Source organism: Nelumbo nucifera, chromosome 1 (assembly GCF_055504915.1).
Source record: "Nelumbo nucifera cultivar China Antique chromosome 1, China Antique-T2T, whole genome shotgun sequence".
In the NCBI taxonomy this organism is placed as follows: domain Eukaryota; kingdom Viridiplantae; phylum Streptophyta; class Magnoliopsida; order Proteales; family Nelumbonaceae; genus Nelumbo; species Nelumbo nucifera.
The window spans coordinates 117,752,201-117,772,413 of NC_142649.1; the positions used below are offsets into that span (position 1 = coordinate 117,752,201).

Here is a 20,213-nt window from a genome sequence, read left to right on the forward strand (position 1 = left end):
ATATCCTCTTCTCTAAGCATGGACACATGAAGCTAGAGGCTTACATGGATGCCGATTGGGTTGGTAGTATTGATGATAGAAGATCTGCATCGGGTTATTGTGCCTTGGTTACAGGGAACATTGTCTCCTAGAGGAGTAAGAAACAGTCAATAGTAGCTAGGTCTTCAGCTAAGGTAGAGTGCAAGACAAAACATATTGAAGTTAACTGGCATTTTATAAGAAAAAGGGTAGCTTCCAGAGAAGTTTTCCTTCCTTTTATTGCCTCGGAGCAGCAGTTAGCAGATGTTCTGACTAAGGGTGTCCCCAAGGCAAAGTTACAACATTGTATAAGCAAAATGGGCATGATTGATTTCTATGCTCAGATTGAGAGGGTGTGTAGAGATTATGAACCGAATGGACCTTAGTTTCTTTGTTTTTCTTTAAGTTATGTCTATGACTTGTGTTAGCAGGTAGTGGCCCTTAGTTATGGGCTTGTTTTCTCTTCTTCTATTGTTTTATATTGTTGTCTTTAGTGATGGATGCCCTACTAAGGGCACTCATGTAATTGTCCTTACTTTTTACAACAAAAGAATAAAAGAGATCATTGGGGGCTGAAAAGAGGTTTTGAACTACTCTCTCTTCATATTTTCTTCCATCTTCTTCCTCCATCACTTCTCTCTCTTCAATCTCCTTCTTTTCTCCTGTTTCTTTTCTTTTAATTCAAATTATTGCAAGTGTGATTTACAACTAACTATTGGCAAGCATAGACAAATCTATTTGCAATTAAAAACATCTAGAAACTAAATACCCAAAAAAAAGAAATTAAAAACATCTAGAAACTATGATGTTAATACCTACACCTTGTGTAGTATTAGATCATGTACAGATCAATCACAATACCTATGAACATAGTTATGCTGGTGAATTGAATGAATTGCTAGAATGCTCTCTGCTATGTAAAACCGTGAAACATCTTCAGAAAGAACATCCTTTCTCATCAGAAGAGTCATAAAGTCACCACCAGGTAAATATTCCATTATAAGGTACAAGAAATCTGAGTCCTGGAATGAATAAAAAAGTTTTACAATGCACCGGCTATCAACTTCAGCAAGCAAGTTCCTCTCAGATCTAACATGCTCAACCTGAAATATAGAAGGATATGAGTAAAATGATTGATTAAAATATTGTAATGTAGAAAAACAAATTAAAACTGACAATCTTTTAAGTATTCATTTATCATTTTGCACTTGTAACTAAGACTTGAAAAATGGCTATTCTCACATCTATGAAACCTATGACACTAATCTATTTTTTTTTTCAGTAACAGCACAAAATTTAAAAGAAACTATTGCACTTACTAATCTTGGTTTGCATACACAAAAAGATATAATACCTCTTTTTACTGGTAAGATACAACTGGGAACACAATATCATGTTTGTAATATAACATCTCAATGAACAGGGCTACAGCCTACAGATCAAGACATTAAGAGAAGACTTCAATACTCTTTCAAGTTTGAACTATACATTAGTTACTAAAATTACCAATATAATGTTATGAACTTACAAAATAAAAATAAATGTCATAAAACATTATTAGTTTTTGATGATATCCTGCAAATCCATTGATGTGCATGCATGGTATGCTAAAATTGCTTGTTAACAAATTGTCACTCCTACAGTGCTTTTTCTGTTGTCATTCTGTAAAGTTTATTGCTGATAATGTTTTTCATGCACAAAAATTATATAACTATAGCTTCAGAAACAAGCTTCTCACTTTCATCAAGTGAATTGATACCGATGCCAAGATAAGTAGGCCATATGATTTCAAACTAGGATTCTCAAAGAGAAAGGAATGGCATGTACATTGCAACTTAATTCAACTCTATATTTTCTACACTGGGGACCAGTATGAAAATAAAAACTAAGACAACAAGCATCAAAATGAATTCAAGTCTTAAAGCCGCAACTTTCTGCTAAGTGTCAGAGGTTAGGTCCATATCCAGACCACCCCCCTCTACGCAGAAAATAGCCTGGAGTCTCTGGACAACACACTATCAGATTCAACCAGGTTTAAACAAAACAACCTCAGGGCAAGGTGACATCCATAACCAATTTTAAACAATGGTCTTTACTAAGGAGTCTTATTTATTACTTTCTATACAAGAAGCAGTTCAGTCCAACCCATTAGGGTTGCCTGGCTACCAAAATCCTATCCTATAGACTGGGATGATCAAGTTTGCTACATTTTCCATCCAGTTCACATGTGTGAAGAACAGCAAAGGACATGTTCCCAGATTAAACAGTTCAACTAGCAGATATGACAAAAACTGTTATAGAAAATAAATATTATATAAGTCATGCATTTCTGTAGAGAACACTGATGTGGTCCCCATAGTGTTCGTTCGTATGGCGGCAATATTTCTGTTAGATATGTCAGTGTTAGTTGGTAGTTATTTCAGCTTTATTATTATTTATTTCTTATTCTATTTGTCATATAAGCAATAAGGGCAATTCAGCCTTTTACAGTTATATAAATACTAAGAGTGGGTCGGCAGAAATCATAACCTTCCCTCTCTTTTTCTGAAACTCTCTTCGTGTACTTCTTCTCTTCCTCTCTTCTCTTCAATTTTTCATCCTTCTTTTCTTTTAAATTCAAGATTGATTGTAGTCTAGATCAACTACTTGGTATCAGAGCCGACTTAGGAGCTCTTATGCTAGTCTGATTAGGCCGACTGCATGAGAACCTCCTAGGTTTGGAAATTTTTCAACAAGGAAGGAGGATCTGCTGATTCTTGGAGGTTACTGTTAGTGTGCGGCTGCTACTAAAGAGATTGTAAAAGTCTGGGAGAGTTCCAGTAGTCGAGAAGAATCAGAAGAAGCTTCGGATCCTCAAGATTAGGGTTTTGCATCAACCAGAAGGTGGCGGCCAGAGATTTTTTCATAAAGTAAGTTTTTTTCTTGTGATTGACTTTAGAAAAGATCATCTTGGTTTAGTCTGAGAGGTGCGGCTGGAAAATCTTTGTGTTTTCTTTAGGGTTTTGAGAGAAAACCCTAAAATTCAGAATTGTTATTTGTTTCAGATCAGAATTTGAACTGGTTTCATTCAGAACTCCGTTTTCTGTGTTCTTCGGAAGACCTAGGCCTGTTGTTATCAGTTGTTTGGGTGTTGTTTCTCCTATTACAATAATTAAAAAAGGGTTTTTTATTAATTCTTGATCAAGAATGGAGTTCAAGAGTCAAGGGGAAGGTGTTTTTGGGACTAGCAATTCTAGCAACATGTCTGAGAATACCTTTCAGATTATAACAGTTAAGTTTGATGGATCAAACTACCTAGAATGGGCTCAATCGGCCATGATGGCCATTGAGGGTAGGGGAAAACTGAGCTACTTGTTGGGAGATGTGAAAGAACCAACTAAGGAGAACCAAACCTATACCAAATGGGTTCAGGAGAACTATTCGGTTATGACATGGTGTGCAACTCTATGCAGCCACATATCAGCCGGAACTATTTGTGGGCAAAAACAGCTAAGAAAATCTGGGATGTCATAAAAGAGACCTACTCCCAACCCCTTAATGTTGCTAGGGCTTATGAACTGAAATGTGAGGTTAATAACCTTAAGCAAGGAGAGAAACCAGTCTCGGTTTACTTCTCTACACTAAAATCCTTGTGGCATGAAATTGACCACCTAGAAACACTTGAGTGGGAAAGCCAGAAGGATGCACAGACTCATAGAATGCAGGTTGAGACTAATAGGGTTTTTGAGTTCCTAGCTGGTCTAAATCCTGAGTATGATATTATGAGACAGCAACTACTGACAAGAAACAACGTGATCCTATCACAAGCGTACTCCTTAGTGCATAGTGAAGAGACTAGGAGAAAGGTTATGATGCAGCACTAGCCCTTCCCACCAGCCTTGATAGTAGTCAAACCTAAGTTTGGGGGTGATACAAAGAGGGATATAAAGAAGGAAGACAAGCAGGATCTAGTAATGTGAACATTGCAAGTAACCCAAGCATACTAAAGACACCTGTTGGAAGTTGCACCCTCATTTAGACCCAACAAAACTCAGGAACAAAAGGGGTAATGCTAATATGGTTGTTAATACTGATTGTACCTCCTCATTGGGCACAAAAGGCACACCTCTAGACACCCTAGCTGCTTTCCGGGCTGCCCTGACTCAATTGGAAAAGGAAGTTGGCAATTCAGCTCAATCATCTCAGCCGTCATCATCTTTTTCTCATTTAGGTACTCGGGCCTCAACTTATCATGCTTCAACTCCAGGTAACACTGAACATTGTTGGGTAATAGACTCGAGTGCATCTAACCATATGACTGGCTTGCCATCACTGTTCACTACCTATCACTTATCTTCTGGTAGAGATAAAGTGTCCATTGTTGATGGTTCCCTTGTTCCAATTTCTGGCAAGGGAGACATCAAATTGTCTAATGCCATCTCCTTATCTTCAGTTCTGCATGTTCCTAAGCTTAATACTAACTTGCTTTCGGTCAATAGCATTACAAAACATCAGAATTGTTCAGTAACCTTTTTCCCTAACCGATGTGTTTTTCAAGACTTGGAGACAAGGAAGGTAATTGGGACTGGCCGTGAGACGAATGGGATCTATCTACTTGGAGAAAGTTCATATTGGGAAGATAGTGAAGATAGGAAGTCTTTTGTTTCTCAGTCTGTTAGTCAGGTTATGCTTTGGCATAATCAGTTGGGTCATTTATCTTTTTGGTCTTTGAAGAGTTTGTTTCCTGATTTATTTAAGTCTGTTCAGATGTCCAGTTTGAGATGTGAGAGTTGTGAGCTTGCAAAGCATTGTAGAACATCTTATTTATTGAGTAATAAAAGAAGTAATAATCCTTTTGATATTGTGCATACCAATTTGGGGTCCTTACCACATCACTGTTATGGAGGGGTACAGATATTTCTTGTTGTTTGTTGATGACTATGCCCGTTTTTCTTGGGTTTACCTTATGCGTTCTCAATATGAGGTTCCTACTTTGACCCGGATCTTTCATCAGATGATTTTAACCCAATTTGGGATCAAAATCAAAATCTTCATATCTGATAATGTGAAAGAATACTTTGCCAACCAATTAGCCTCTTAATTGCTTGACCATGGGATTATTCATCAAAATACTTGTCCTCATTCACCACAGCAGAATGGGGTTGCTGAGAGGAAGAATAGGCACATATTGGAGGTGGCCAAAAGCATCATGTTTAACTCCAATGTGCCTATTCGTTTCTAGGGAGATGCTATTCTTACAGTAGTGTATCTCATTAACCAAGTTCCTTCACAGGTTCTTGACATGAAGCCTCCATTTACCCTCATATACCCTGATAAAGACTTGTATATTGTTCCCCTTAAAACCTTTGGTTGTACTTGCTTTGCTCAGATTCTTGGACCTTATCGTTCCAAATTTGATCCTAAGGCCTCCAAATGTATTTTTCTTGATTATGCACATACTCAAAAGGGATATTGCTACTATGAACCCACTTCTGGGAGAAGATTTGTCTCTATGGATGTCACTTTCTTCGAGGATGTACCCTATTATCCTAAGGTTTCTCCTCAGGGGGAGAGTAGTGAGTGTGGGGTTAACTCATCAGAAGTTCCTTTACCTATTCCATTGAGTGATGAGGGATGTAATAGGGAGGGGTGTCAGAGGTGCCGGGATTTGAGAGTCTATCACAGGCGGTGGAGGCAGGTTGATTTCGGTCATCAGCAGTCCAGGCCAGCCCCAGTTCCTTCTGTGGATCCAGATCCATGTACTACAATCCCTTTATCAAATCCAAGTTCCACTGAGATACCTTCCACTGTTGAGCCTTTACCTCCTTTGGATGACCTTGGCCTTCCCATTGCAGTCTGTAAAGGCAAACGGCATTGCACCACATCCACAACCCACTGCATTTCCTAGTTCTTGTCCTATGATCACCTGTCCCCCTCCTACAGGTCCTTCCTCACATCTATTGCTGATATTCCTATCTCCAGAACAGTGTAGGAGGCTTTGTTAGTTCCTGAGTGGAAAGATGCAATGAAGGTTGAAATGGATGCTCTTCTGAGGAATAATACTTAGAAGCTAGTAGACCAACCTAAAGGGAAGAAACCGGTTGGATGTGGATGGATATTTATTGTGGAACATAATGCTGATGGTTCCATTGAAAGCTATAAGGCTCGATTAGTTGCAAAGGGATTTACTCAGACTTATGTTATAGACTACTTGGAGACTTTTGCTCCAATAGCAAAGACGACCACTATAGGGTTTTATTGTCCCTTGCAGCCAGTTACTCTTGGCCCTTGTTCCAGATGGATATTAAAAATGCCTTCCTCAATGAAGACTTGTAGGAGGAAGTCTACATGTAGTTGCCTCCTGGATTTTATGATGCAGAAATAGGAAAGAAGGTTTTCCGATTGAATAAAGCCTTGTATGGACTCAAACAGTCCTCCAGAGCTTGGTTTGATAGATTCAAACAAGCCCTTGACAGATTTGGCTATGTACAGGCCCAGTCATACCATACATTGTTCATTAAGAGATGGACTCTTCCTTGACCTTGCTTGCTATATATGTGGATGATATTGTAGTGACAAGGAATGATAACGATGAGACTGAGTCTCTCAAACAACTCCATCAAGAATTTGAAGTGAAAGATCTGAGAGAGCTACGATACTTCTTGGGTATTGAGGTAGCTAGACCTAAACATGGGATTTTTGTTTCTCAAAGAAAGTATGTTCTAGATTTGTTGGAAGAAACTGGAAAGTTAGGTGTTAAGCTTGCAGATACACCTATTGAACAGAACCACAAGATCAGTGTAGAGGGTGGAGAGCCACTTGAAGATAAAGCTATGTTCCAACAGTTAATTGGAAAACTCCTCTATCTTTGTCTCACACGACCTGACAACAGTTATGCAATCAGCATTGTCAGTCAGTATATGCACTCTCCTAGGACTACTCACTTACTTGCTGTTGAGAGGATATTAGCATATTTGAAGAGGTGCCCAGGTAGAGGTATACTATTCAAGAATAATAATCACATGAAGATAGAGGTTTATACAGATGTTGATTGAGCTGGGAGTGTTGATGATAGAAGATCTACCTCTGGATATTGTGCTTTTATAGGAGGTAACCTGGTCTCCTGGAGGAGTAAGAAGTAGAGTGTTGTTTCTCGTTCTAGTGCAATAGCTGAATACAGGTCTAGGGCTAATGGTGTGGCTGAAATCCTATGGTTGAAATCACTATTTGAGGAGTTGAGTATTGCTTATGAGAAGCTCTTAATGCTATATTGTGATAATCAGACTGCTATTAATATAGCTCATAATCCGGTATAGCATGACAGAACTAAGCATATTGAAGTAGACCGACATTTTGTCAGAGAAAGGGTTTCATCTCAAGAAGTGTGTCTTCCGTATATCACCTCCAACATGCAGCTTGCAGATCATCTCACCAAGGCGGTTCCGAGGAAGAAGTTAGAGGCAGATCTATGCAAGTTGGGAATGACAAATATCTATTCCCAACTTGAGGGGGAGTGTAGAGAACACTGATGTGGTCCCCATAGTGTTTGTTCGTATGGCAGCAATATTTCTGTTAGATATGATAGTGTTAGTTGGTAGTTATTTCAGCTTTATTATTAGTTATTTCTCATTCTACTTGCCATGTAAGCAATAAGGGCATTTCATCCCTTTTACAGTTATATAAATACTAAGAGTGGGTCAGCAGAAATCATAACCTTCCCTCTCTTTTTCTGAAACCCTCTTCGTGTACTTCTTCTCTTCCTCTCTTCTCTTCTTCTTCTCTTCAAATTTTCATCCTTTTTTTTCATTTAAATTCAAGACTGATTGTAGTCTAGATCGACTACTATTTCTATCTCCTAGTTCTGCCAAACAGAAATGGCATGCACAAACATAGTTGACTAGAGGTAATAAAAATTCTTTTAGAAATATAAGACAAGTGATATGCTTCATATTTTTTGTTGGGGACTTGATGCAAGAGAAGAACTAACCAACCAACAGGTCAAACTGATGCAGCCTCCATAATAGATATTAATTATTAAGAAACACTTTAATTATTCTGTAATTAAGGTATGTTTGTTTCCAGTGCAAACTTGATTCAGATACAAATTTTCAGCCAGTTCAGTTTTGCATCTATTTGTATGTAATCATGATTTGTAATCCTATCTGATACAAAATTTGTATTCCTTGTCTCATTTGCACTCACTGGTAATGAAAATTCTGCATATCAAAAACTGATGCAAAATTTGCACCACCATCCTCCCAATGTTTTCAAAAGTGCAAGGCGAAAAAAAAAAAAAAAGCACAATGGCCATTTTGTGCCTGAGGTGCAAGGCAAGGCGCGAACCTTTTTGAAGCAAGGTGCAAATTTAAAAAAAAAATCAAAAAATGCAAAAAAAAAAGTGTAAGAAAATCAAAATAAATAATGAAAATATTAAAAATAGTATTAATTAAAAAAATCAAATTTTAATTCTAAACTAAATGTTTTAAAAGGCCTATTAACTCAAATTAAAATGCATAAGCATAACATAAACACATTCAATGTAAAAAATGCAAAAGTAAAATAAAAGACAGCATACAAAACATATTCAAGCATGTCAAACTTTGAATTTCTTTCTTTCTTTCCCAATTGCATTATTTCAAATAGCTAATGTGATGTTATACATCTTTCATTCCTAATCCTACAAGCCACCTTTGTACCAAGCCCCACGAGGCATGCCCAAACAAATCCATGTTAAAGTGTTAAAGTCTTAAATTCTTAATCCCTAAAAAAATGACGTAATAATTTTAGTTATCTTCTAAATAATTATTAATTCTAAAAATGATTTAATAATTCTACGAGCTACTCCGGTTCGCTAGCACTCGCTCACCGAAGCTCTAAGAACCCCCTATTTGCTAATACTGTTTATTCATTTATCCTAATAAAAGATATTTTTAGAAGATAACTAAAATTATTTAATCATTTTTTGTAGGGATTAAGAGTTTAAGACTTTAACATGGACTTGTTTGAGTTTGCCTTGAGGGGCTTGGTTGAGGGCCCGGGGGCGGAGCCATCAGCCTGAGTGCTAGGCTTAAAAAATAGCAAAAAAGCGTAATTTTCAAAAAGGCGCACACCTGGGCTGAAGCGCAAGGTGCACCAGGCACACGCCTAGGCATACTAGGTGTGCACATTTTGAAAGTGCTGAGTCTAGGGCCTAGGCGTGCCTTTTAAATCACTGCATCCTCCTACCCCAATGCTCTCTCATATAAAGTGGGGACTGCATCATCTTGCTTCCTACCTCGATCTCAAACAAATAAACCTCTCTTATCTCCATTACCTTTCATGTAAGGTGGGAACTACATCATTTTACTTCTCACACACAAGTAAGATAAAGTCAAATCTGATGCAAAAGCAAACCAGAATTTACACTCAGCCAATGCAAATAAAATTTGCACTCCAAACAAACTGAACCTAAGGAGAAATAATATGGTTTATGTTGCATATAAGAAAATTAAAAGTAAGAAGAACAATGAATCTTGCAGGACTTAGAACTAGAAAGAATTTTAGGTAATTCACTTATAACTCTTGAAGGCATTGCACCTCCAAAATGTTGGCATCTCGAAAACAAAGTATAAAGCTGAAAACATCAATTTTATTTTGTTAGTTCCTTTTGTAGAAAAATCATGAACGTAAAGACCCCGACAATCTAAAACTTATACCCATAGATAAAAATACTTAGAACTGATTAAAAGCTTTAAAAGAATTGTCAAAAATAGACTTTTGACCTATTAAAAATTTTACCCATGTTTCAAAAAAAATGAAACAATTTCCTATACCACAATCTGCCAAAACAAACCCTAAAGACTGTAAAACTTTTTCAAAAAAATAAATTTTAAATTTAATAAACTCTAAATAAAAAACTCGAACAACTCAAAGGTTTCCATAAATTGGTAACAATCTGTGTCCAGTCATGAAGAAAACCAGCAATCTTAAACTTGTTGTATAAGTAATCAAATAACATTTGTATGCTACAAAGTCCAGCTAAATGGGCATGTTTTGACACCTCAAATTTAGGTAACAAGTGCTGTGAATTCAACAGTTCTCTCTCTAGCTTCTGGGTGAGATCCAATAAATTGACATATTACCTTGAATATTAGCACTAAAATCCCTGCATCAAGAATGTCCCTAAGAAAATTTTTACCCTGTGCATTTCCATGCGTTTTGATATTTTTCAGGAATCTAAATAAAACCAGGTAAAAAATGAATAGGTCACAACCACAGAATGCTAGCTACCAAGATGAGGTTTTGATATCTGCTTATGCGAGAGAGAGATTGTAGAAAGATATTAAAGCAAAGCACCAACCTGAACATCTTAAACCTAGGATTCCATTAGGTAACTAGATATAATCGTCATGTTTCAAGTATTTTGCAATTCCAAACTCTCAACCTGAGTTCAATGCTTATCTTTTCGTTCTCTGCTTTATTTATTTATATATTTATTTTTATCATTGGGGAGGGGGGAGATGGGGAGAGGCCAGTGGCATAATCACTCACAGTGACATAAATTGGCTAGGCCAAATGTGTATTGGAATGACATGGGAGATCTTAGAGTGGCAGGTTTCCTCAAAATCAGTGTTATTATACCATAAATGAGAAATTCAGATGTGCCTACCATTTTTCCAACTAAAGAAGTGCAGTTCTAAATATGAAATTTCAGGAGTTTAGAACAGAAAAGAGGAAATAGCTGCAATCAGCCAACCATATAGAGCTTCCAAATGAAAGTATTCTCCAACAGTAGTTTCCACATAGCAGATTCTGTTCTATACTATCACATCAATCGCTTTAATTGGGATATTAACAATTTTCTTGAATGAATTTGGTCGAAGCTATTAGGAGACAAGGAGATATAGTAAATGTATCTTCCTGTAAAGGGCTTTCAAGGAATACTGCAGGAGTTGTAATAGTTAGAAGGTCATAATAATTTAGTTTGAGAATAATTTACCTGTCCACGACTGAGCATGTCTGATTTCTTCAACTTCTTCATGGCAAAAATTTCTCCAGTGCTTTTAGCGCGACAAACCCTTACCTGCATTTTTCGACATTTGTCATCCTTGTGAATGAGAATGACTCAATCTGATCTTTCTATATTTGTGCTTTAAAGCTGTGTTCGGTTTGAAACAAAAGTTAGGGAAAGGAAGGGAAAGGTAGGGAAACCTTTCCCTACCTTTTCTTTCAAACCAAATACAGCCTAAAGGGATCATCTAAGCCATGACACTGGAAACTCCTAAACAACCATGCAATTAAACTAGGAGAAACAGAATCTTAAAACTATAGATTCCTCTTCAGGTTTAGCAGTAAGTATAAATATGCACAAAAGAGTATGAGAATTTGAAAATGGCAATGGTAAGGATATGCAGGTAAGCTTCAGATATCAATAGGTGATGCCCCACTTGAAGGGGCAACATTTGCCCAACAAAAAACAGTTGAACAAAATACTTGGAATTTTATTAAAAAAAAAAGCCAAAGTAAATTTTCATTTTACATAGTAAAATAGCTCTTTTGGTGCAAGCCAGCTACTTAACCTCAGCTTTCATTAAACAAACAGAGAAGTGAATGAAATGAGAATCCAAAACCTATTTGAGTTAAATATACCATTCACCCAGGGAAAGAAATACAGCCCAACTTTTTAATTATTTGTAGGCATTCAGCTTCAAATTGAAATCAAACGTCTTGCTATACATCATTTATTGATTATTACAAATTGTCAAAATGGAGATGATTCATTTCAAGTTAATGATTTTTTTTCTTTTCAGAATAAATTCCAGGCCAGAACTTGACCCAAAGAGCTATTCATGCTCTTTTGTCATGCTTAACTCCGTTATTTTTCTAGTTAAATGCATCATTCCATCAATTGCATCAAAAGAGAATGTTCAGAGGACCTACTATTATATCCAAAGGTGAAGCTAGAAGATAGTTCCAAATGTAGTTCTTTTTTTTACAAATACCTCACCAAATGCCCCTCTCCCAATTACTGTTAATTGCTCGAAGTCATCAATTCCCACTTTATGTCTTTGCAATCGCATATACTCAGTTTCTTTGCGTTCCAAATTCCTCAGCATCTCTTGTTGTTCTTCATTTGAAATTTGAGCTTCTTGTGCTCTCTTTTGAAGTGCCCAACGTCTGAAACAGATTTATATGAAATTATATTACCATTTATTCTGAGATAGGAAAGGTGAATGGTTGAGATCTTGAAAAGAATACAAGGACAAGTAAAATGGATGGCATAGTCCAGGGTGTATAATTATGGCAAATAAAATCTTGTATAGTCCAGGATCTTATCTAGCTTCAGTTTTTCTATCCTAAATTATGAAAATAAAATGGTTAACAACTAATGTGCAAATAAGGTGATTTAAGCAAGTAGAAGTTTGCTAGTAACATGTATATAAATTCTCATCATCATCCAAGCCTTATCCCAACTATATGTGGTCGGCTACACCTGTTTCGCCAAATCATTCTGTTTAATGCCATATCCATTGTTAAATTATTGGTGCTTAAATCATTTCTTATACTTCTATTCATTTCCTTTTAGGCCTACCCCATACCCTTCTAGTCCATGGTTCAACTTGTAATAAACCAATTCTCCTCATGGGTGCTGTTGATGCTGTTGACTGTCTTCAATGCACATGACCAAACCATCTTAGTCTACTTTATCTCATTTTATCACATATTGGAGCTACTCCTAGGTTGCTTGGGATTACTTCATTAAAATCTTATCATGTCTAGTTTTTCCACTCATCCATCTCATTATATGCATTTCTGCCACACTCATGTCTATAAATTCTAATAAGCAAAAATAAAAGTCGCCAGACACAAGCCAAAATATGGACTTCAAGATATAAATTTTATTCAGAAAAAAAAAATGCATATGAAACAAACGACTATATATACCAAACTCTATTCATAATCCATTAGTAACGGGTGCATTGAAATGCCACGTAAAAGTAAATCATCTCATTAAGTTTTTCAATAGAACTTGAGCCACAATGTCCTCATATAAATTGGAGCCATTTCTAGCTGTATCGAAAAACGAAAAGGAATTCATTTCTTGAAAGTTGAAATCCTGAAATGACCTCATTTACAGATTTTCTTAATAACTGGAAATGGCACCATTTTAGTGGTAAAATTGTTCTCTCAAATCAAATGAAATCAGAAACCATAACAAGATCATAAATTCGCCGTTTCAGATGGTGGTCTACAAAAGTGCAAAAAACGAAAAAAGATAAATTCAGGTGAATTCAATTGTCACATTACTAAAACACTCTCTTACAGGTTTAAGCAGCTGGAAAGAATCGAACTGTACCTTTCTTTACGATCCTGAAGGCCTTGTAGATAATTCTTATAATGGTTCTCTATGAACTGCTTAGCAGCAGCAGCTTTCTGCCGAGTCACCGGCGAAGAAACAGAAATATCCGGAGAGGGGTCTGTTCTGAATTGTCCAACGCCACTACGATCGAGGCCCCGATCTTCCTTCAACTTCAAGGTCCCCAGCTTCATCCCGGTATCACCAGCCTCCATTTCAAACCAGAAGAAAAGAAACCTCCCTAAATCCAATCAGATCTATACTTCTGATAATAAAACGGTAACCCAATGAATCCAAGCTCGATAACTGCAAAGGAGTTCAAAAGCACCTTCTCTATGTTCTGCTTTAGAAAAATCAAAGGTTTTTCAGGAATCCAATTGCGAAAACGTGATGAGAATCTGACAGGTATTGAAACTTTCCAGGCTATCAGCACCTGTGATATATTATTTCCGATAACAGATCCAAATGGAACAGCACAGCAGAGAGAGAGGGGAGGGGGTTATTTCTCACGAGTCTATTGAAGAAAACGATGGGGTTGAAGGAGAAAATGAACCGTCATTTATAAGACAGTAACGCAAACTGTCTCTTTCGATTTATGTCTCGAATTCTTTTGTATTTTATTTCTTTTTTGGTTGGGAGAATGGAGTGAGACCGACGCCATTGTTTCCCTCGCGTTTACTGGATCCTCGGAAGGATCATTTTGTATTTATTTTGGAATTTAAAAAAAAGAAAAGCGGGAACCAGATAGATAGACTGCTTTTATTTTCTTTTATACTACAGAATACGGATATAGAATTTAGAGATAGAGGACGGAAATGCTGCTGACTGTCGGCAGTATCCCAGACTCCCGGTCTAAACGAACGTTCGTAGAATGGATCGATTGATTTGAGACGTGGAGGTAGAAAAAAAGAAAAAGCAAAAACAGTCAACACCTGATCCAAGTGCATTCTTCCTAATGCTAGACGGCTGTAGGATTCGAAGAAGATATGTATTGGTCTGAGCATTCGCTATTCGTTAGCTTTATTTGTGTTTGGACTTCGGAGTTGGGTTTGGCCGCTTTTAGCCGGCCCTAAGGGCTGAGGCCGCTGGCGCTGTCGGGTCTCGAGTTTATACATTTGTTACAGTTCACTTACCCTTGAGAGTTGAGATTCTATGGCTTATCTCATAAGAATAGAATAATAATAAATAATATCAATAGTTCTGTAGTTGATGGTTCTATTAGAAACTATTTTCTATATAAAAACGGTTCTTAGCTGGAAATTAGCTATTTTCCACTCGCCATAAAAAAAGAAAATATTGAAATTTTGTCTGCGAGCTGCCATTTTGATAGTCCAAGCAAAAAAGTCATCGCCATCAATGTTGTCACGCTAACGCTCGGACCAGACTGGATAATCGGACCATCGGAACCGGGTATTCACGATTTTGTAGTTGAATAGTTAAATGAATCTAATAAAATCTTTTTTTTTCCTGGTAGAGAATCTAACAAAATCAAATTCGATGATCGAACCGTTCATACGGTTGCAACTTGCAAAATCGGATATGAAGGTTCTCCGGTCCACTGCACTGGAACTGGGCCCTTGGGCCCAGGCCAAGCTCATTCAAGTATCCAAAAGCTAAAACGGTTCTACGTTCAGTCTGATTTCTGAATCGCTGTAGAAGATTCCCAACCAAAGAACATTCTCACAAAATGAGATTAAGTTGAGATAAATATATCGACGTTGATAATAAGCAAGATTATAATAAGGAATAAAACAGAAGTTGGTGATGTATGAATCGTCTTGATAATCTTTCTCATATTTTAAAACAAAAAAAAAAGTCAACGATGTTTGGTTAGAAGATTAGGGCAGAGAAAAAAAAATGGTAGCACGGTAGCACCAGGGAAGCAAGATGAAGGGTTTGAGAAGAGCAGTGAAATGCTTAAAATAGGTGAGAGATATCCATAGAATATTGAGGATCCATCCAACCTCAGAGAGTCAGAGAGTGCCAAGTATCAATGCAAATTCAGCTTTCATAGAGGAGATGCTTATTAGCCAGCCATTCGATCCATTGAGTAGTCTTCTTCACAACTTTCTAATTCTAGGAGTTGTTAGAGGAGCATCTTTCCACCATCCAAACTATCATTCTTTTATTCTGATCATGGGCCCAACTACTGTCCTTAGATCGTGGGGCCCATTTGATCATTTGGGTATCGATCCTCTGAATTAAGCATTGCTTAACTGACAAGTTATGGAGCTCCACTCCAGAGTTCATATAGGTTTATGGGTATAATAGATAAGTTCATTCCATTATGTAAATTTATCATGATTCAGTTTTTCTAGTAGAATAATTTTGACATGATGCAAATTTACCTTAGACTAAATATTATTCTTTTGTTATGATGTCTCTGTTTATTTCGACATAAAAGGGAAAAAAAATATTTTAAGATGAAATACTTGAGCTATATTTTACGCTGTGTTTGATTGCAGTATAATTTTATTTGTATTAGTACAAATGTATTGGAGTCCAAATGAAAAGAAAAATGCAAAGTTTGGTTTAATTTGTTTTGGGTTTAATTTTATTCTGCCTTGGGTCTCAATTGTACTGTAACCAAACAAAGTAAGATAAAATTTGAAACAAAAGTAAATCAAAATTTGCACCCAAATCATTTACATTATCATAGTTTTGCATTTGTGCAAATAAATTTAGACTGCAACCAAACACATCTTATGAATTATATCAGAGCAAATTAAAAATTTTCCTATGAAAAGGACAAATAATAGCCCAAGCCCCAAGTATTCTATATAATATAGGAACAATAAGCACAGCTGTAGAAAAATTTGTCTCTACACTAAGTAAAAGATATTATGAAAAAATACATTACACCCCACTGCAGAATTTTAAATTCCACTATAGACTTGTAAGACTACAATAATTCAAATGTATTGGCATCAATTCTGACCTTGCACCTAATCCCAACTATACCATGGGGTTAAGAATTCTAACAATGGGCTGAACAGTCATTCTCCCTTTATTAAAAAGGTTGAGATCTGCATTCATACACTTTGGTACAACTCTTTGCATGTAATTTTAATGCTTCTAAAATTTCAGTGTGACAAAAGAAAAAGAGATGAAGCATGGTGTGTACATGGATGCTGTGTCAAAAACCAAAATGTCGGGTATACAAATTGGCACACCATACCTAACGAATTGTTCCCACATCCATAGTTACATACCCACAAGGCACTCACTACCTACGTGTATTGGAATTTGAAAACGATTTGTGGATAGGACATCTGGAGTGAAATATAAAAGCAAAAATTCCATTTCAATACCCTGAACTTTGGGGTAGTGTCTAATGTCTAGTACCCAAACTTTCAAACTGTCATTGCATTACCTAAACTTTTAACCGTTAGTTATCTATTGAAAATATCAAAATTACCCTTCAAAAGAAGACACTGTTCATTGTCTTCTACCTTGAGAATGAATCGGTTGAGCCGTTGAAGTGTTTGAGATTCTAGACTAATGAAGTCATTGTCTTCTATCTTTAGATCTTAAATACATTCTTGTCTAGTTATTTCTTTGCTTTCAGTTATTGTTTCCCTTTATCATATTTCATGCTTTTTGTTTTTTCTTTGAAGATAATCAATTTAGTCTCAAGGTAGAAGACAATGAACAGTGTCTTCTTTTGAAAGGTAGTTTTGACATTTTCAACAAATAACTAATAGTCGGTTAATGACGGGGACCAACTTGACACTTTTTGAAAGCTTAGGTACTGCAATGACATGTATAAAAGTTCGGGTACTAACTTGACACTACCCCCAAAGTTCAGGGTACTAAAGTAGAATTTTCCCAATATAAAATGCCTCTACTTGTGCACATTATGATTATGTGTTTCACTCAGCCAAGTTACCAATCCGATCTAACTCACAAGTCAAAGGAATCTAAATTAGAAATAACAGAGGGTGCAAAAGAATTATGGTGGCCATTTGACGATTTAGGGGTATTTTACAACATGAATGTTTTTGTTTTAATTTGTTTTTTGAATTGCCACCTCAGCCAGAAAATAAAAACATGTTTTTGAATTCTATTTTTGTTTTCAAAGTGAAAAACAAGTTGGTTTTGTTTTTAAAGCAATACATATTTTTGGAATCAATAAAATATTAGCTTTTTAAATATAAACAAATTTTCTAGTATAAGACTTATATGATTTGTAGAACATGATGTTGAATAATTAGATAAAAATATGTTTTTGAAACCAAATTCAAGAATATAATTTTAGCTTTGGTTTTGAAAACAAAAAACATATACAACCAAAAACATATTTCTTGTGCATTTGTTTTAAAAAACAATCTATTTTTCGAACAAGATCGTTCTTATTTATTTTTAAAACCAGCAACAATAAAAAATTAACAATTAACACCCCTTAATCGACGATCCGGTGATCCACAAGCACTGGCCAAATGGCCATGGACCACTACATTTAAAGCAAGTCTGTTGATTTCATTTATCATAATGTATTTGTACTCCTTCCAAACTGAGCCTAAAGTCCTCTACCAATTGTAAAGAGTTTATTTTTTTCTCCATTACAAGTTAATATGCAACATTTATGGCCATCTAATTTGTCCTCTACCAATTGTTCTGTGTGTCTATCTCCATGAAATAATGAAATAAGTTGGTTGCACTTACTAAAGTAGTAGTGCTTGCCTCATATCAACTTTGTAGTTCAGATTGCAGGCTTGCAGTTGGAATTAAAATTACTGCTCATTACCACTTTCCCTGAATTGTTTTTCTTATTGTCAGCTCCAAAAACAAATGGAAACCACCTAATTTGAAAATAAGTTGTTAAAACAAATATACAAAAACATGTTTTTTTGGCTGTGTATATGTTTTTTTGTTTATTTTCAAATATTTGTCTTTAAAAGAAAACGCAATTTTAATGATTTCAAAAACATGATTTGTTTCTAGAACAAGGCCATTCACCCTTTAAAGCAAAAGGCCAAAAACGTTTTTGTTTTCTGCTGTTGATATGCCACTTATGAAAACAAGTAAACACAAAAACAATCACACCATCAAACACCCCTTTAATTAAACTGCTTGTCCTACCACTATTATAGTGAACTAAAATAATAAGATCAGATCATTTTGCTTATTAATTGATGTTCGTGTTAGGGGTGCAACTTGGGTATACTAAGTTAACATTTTACACTATTTGAGTTTGAGCTTTTGGATTGGATCCATTCAAATTTTGACGAAAATCCCAATCCAAGCCCATCCAAATTGTACACCTAAATACCTAATTGATGCCCTTTGAACCCTCATACATACTGATTATGCATTTGGACTGAAGTTCACCATTTCACTACAAGAAAATTGGCTTTTAGTGACGAACGCATAATGGTGTCTGTCACTATATATCATTTATAGTGACAAATTAAAATTTTTTTCACTATAAATTTAATATTTAGTGACGGAAAATTGACGGAGGGATTATCCGTCGCTATAAATAACCTATAGCAACGGATAATTGAAATTCTGTCACAAAATCTTTATTTATAGTGACATACAATTAAATATCTGTCACAAAATCATAAAAATTTGATGTATAGTGACGGATATATAATGTCCGTCACAAAAGTTTGTTTTGTAGTGACAGACAATTGAATTTTCGTAAAACAAAAAATGACTTATAGTAACCGACAATTGAATGTCTGTCACAAAATCACAAAAGTGTGACATATAGTGATGGACACTTAAGGTCTGTCACAACAAACTTCATTTATAGTGACGAACAATTCAAATTTTGTCACAAAATACTGATTTATAGTGGTGGACAATTGAATGTCTGCCACAAAATTAAAACTACAAGCTCTTCATTTAGGCTCAGTTTGGTAAGAATACAAATATAAATATCTACAATACAAATACATACCAAATAATACAAAATATAAGATTTTGCACTCTACATATTTATATTTGTTTAAAGGTTATTTATGTTTAAAATAATCCAATAAACTAGTCCTTTGAATTGTTGAATTGATAAGTCCAAATAATGGGCCATATACTATACATTTAGAGATTTAAAAATAATATTTTAGTAAATTCCATTTAAGACCTAGTAGGGGAAAATACTAGGTTGAGCTTTTATAGACCACTAATAGAATTTAGTACTACTTAGGCACAATGGGCCCACACCTTAGGCTGGATAATATATGTTTGGGCTTGCATTCGAGTTGGACTATATAAAAATAAACTATTTGTAAAAATCTCAAACATTAATTTAATTTGATAATCAAAAATATAGAAAAACATGTAAAAATTTTCTATATACATACATACGCACATGTAGCCCAACAATAATTTTAGTTAATTAAATATTAAATATTATTTAATTAATTATTCATTAATATTTAATTTATAAATATTATTTTTATTGTCTTATATTTTATATTTTATTATTATTTATCAATTAATTGGTTAATTTTTAATTAATATTTTAAATTTATTAGATAATATTTTATTTATAAATATTTATTATTAATTAATTAATGGTTCTTTTAATATAACCAAGCCTGAAAACCCAACTCGACCTTTGCCAATCTTGGACCAACCCTTTTATCTTAGAGTGTATAAGTGTTGCCATGTGTCCTTTAATTTGCTTCTCATCTAGCTAATCACGACCCTTGATCCTCCTTGAACTTCTAAATTTTACAAATTAAGACTTCTTTTAGATTTTTAGTACTTGAAGGATTGTTTGTAGCTCTACAAATGTCTTTGATAACTCATTAGATTTATGCATTGTGCATCTTAATAGGGCATGGCACCTTGTTGCATGCCTCCACATTTAATAATACATTTAACAAGGTAAATCTGCTTTCTTAGTCGAGGGGCTAACGTGTCCGAG

The 20,213-nt window shown here is 35.4% G+C and overlaps 1 protein-coding gene across 2 annotated transcripts in view; it reads right to left on the reverse strand.

The window, feature by feature from the left end:
* Nucleotides 1-13,870, reverse strand: part of LOC104601777 (uncharacterized) — a 32,467-nt gene extending 18,597 nt beyond the window's left edge. For both annotated transcript variants that reach the window (XM_010265240.3, XM_010265239.3), the window contains exons 1-4: nt 13,334-13,870; nt 11,979-12,153; nt 10,976-11,059; nt 880-1,121 (exon numbers count right to left, since the gene is read on the reverse strand). In XM_010265240.3, coding sequence (XP_010263542.1) covers nt 880-1,121; nt 10,976-11,059; nt 11,979-12,153; nt 13,334-13,548 — 716 coding nt within the window. In that variant the 5' untranslated portion in view covers nt 13,549-13,870. The remainder of the gene's footprint in view (nt 1-879; nt 1,122-10,975; nt 11,060-11,978; nt 12,154-13,333) is intronic.
* Nucleotides 13,871-20,213: the final 6,343 nt, after the last annotated feature.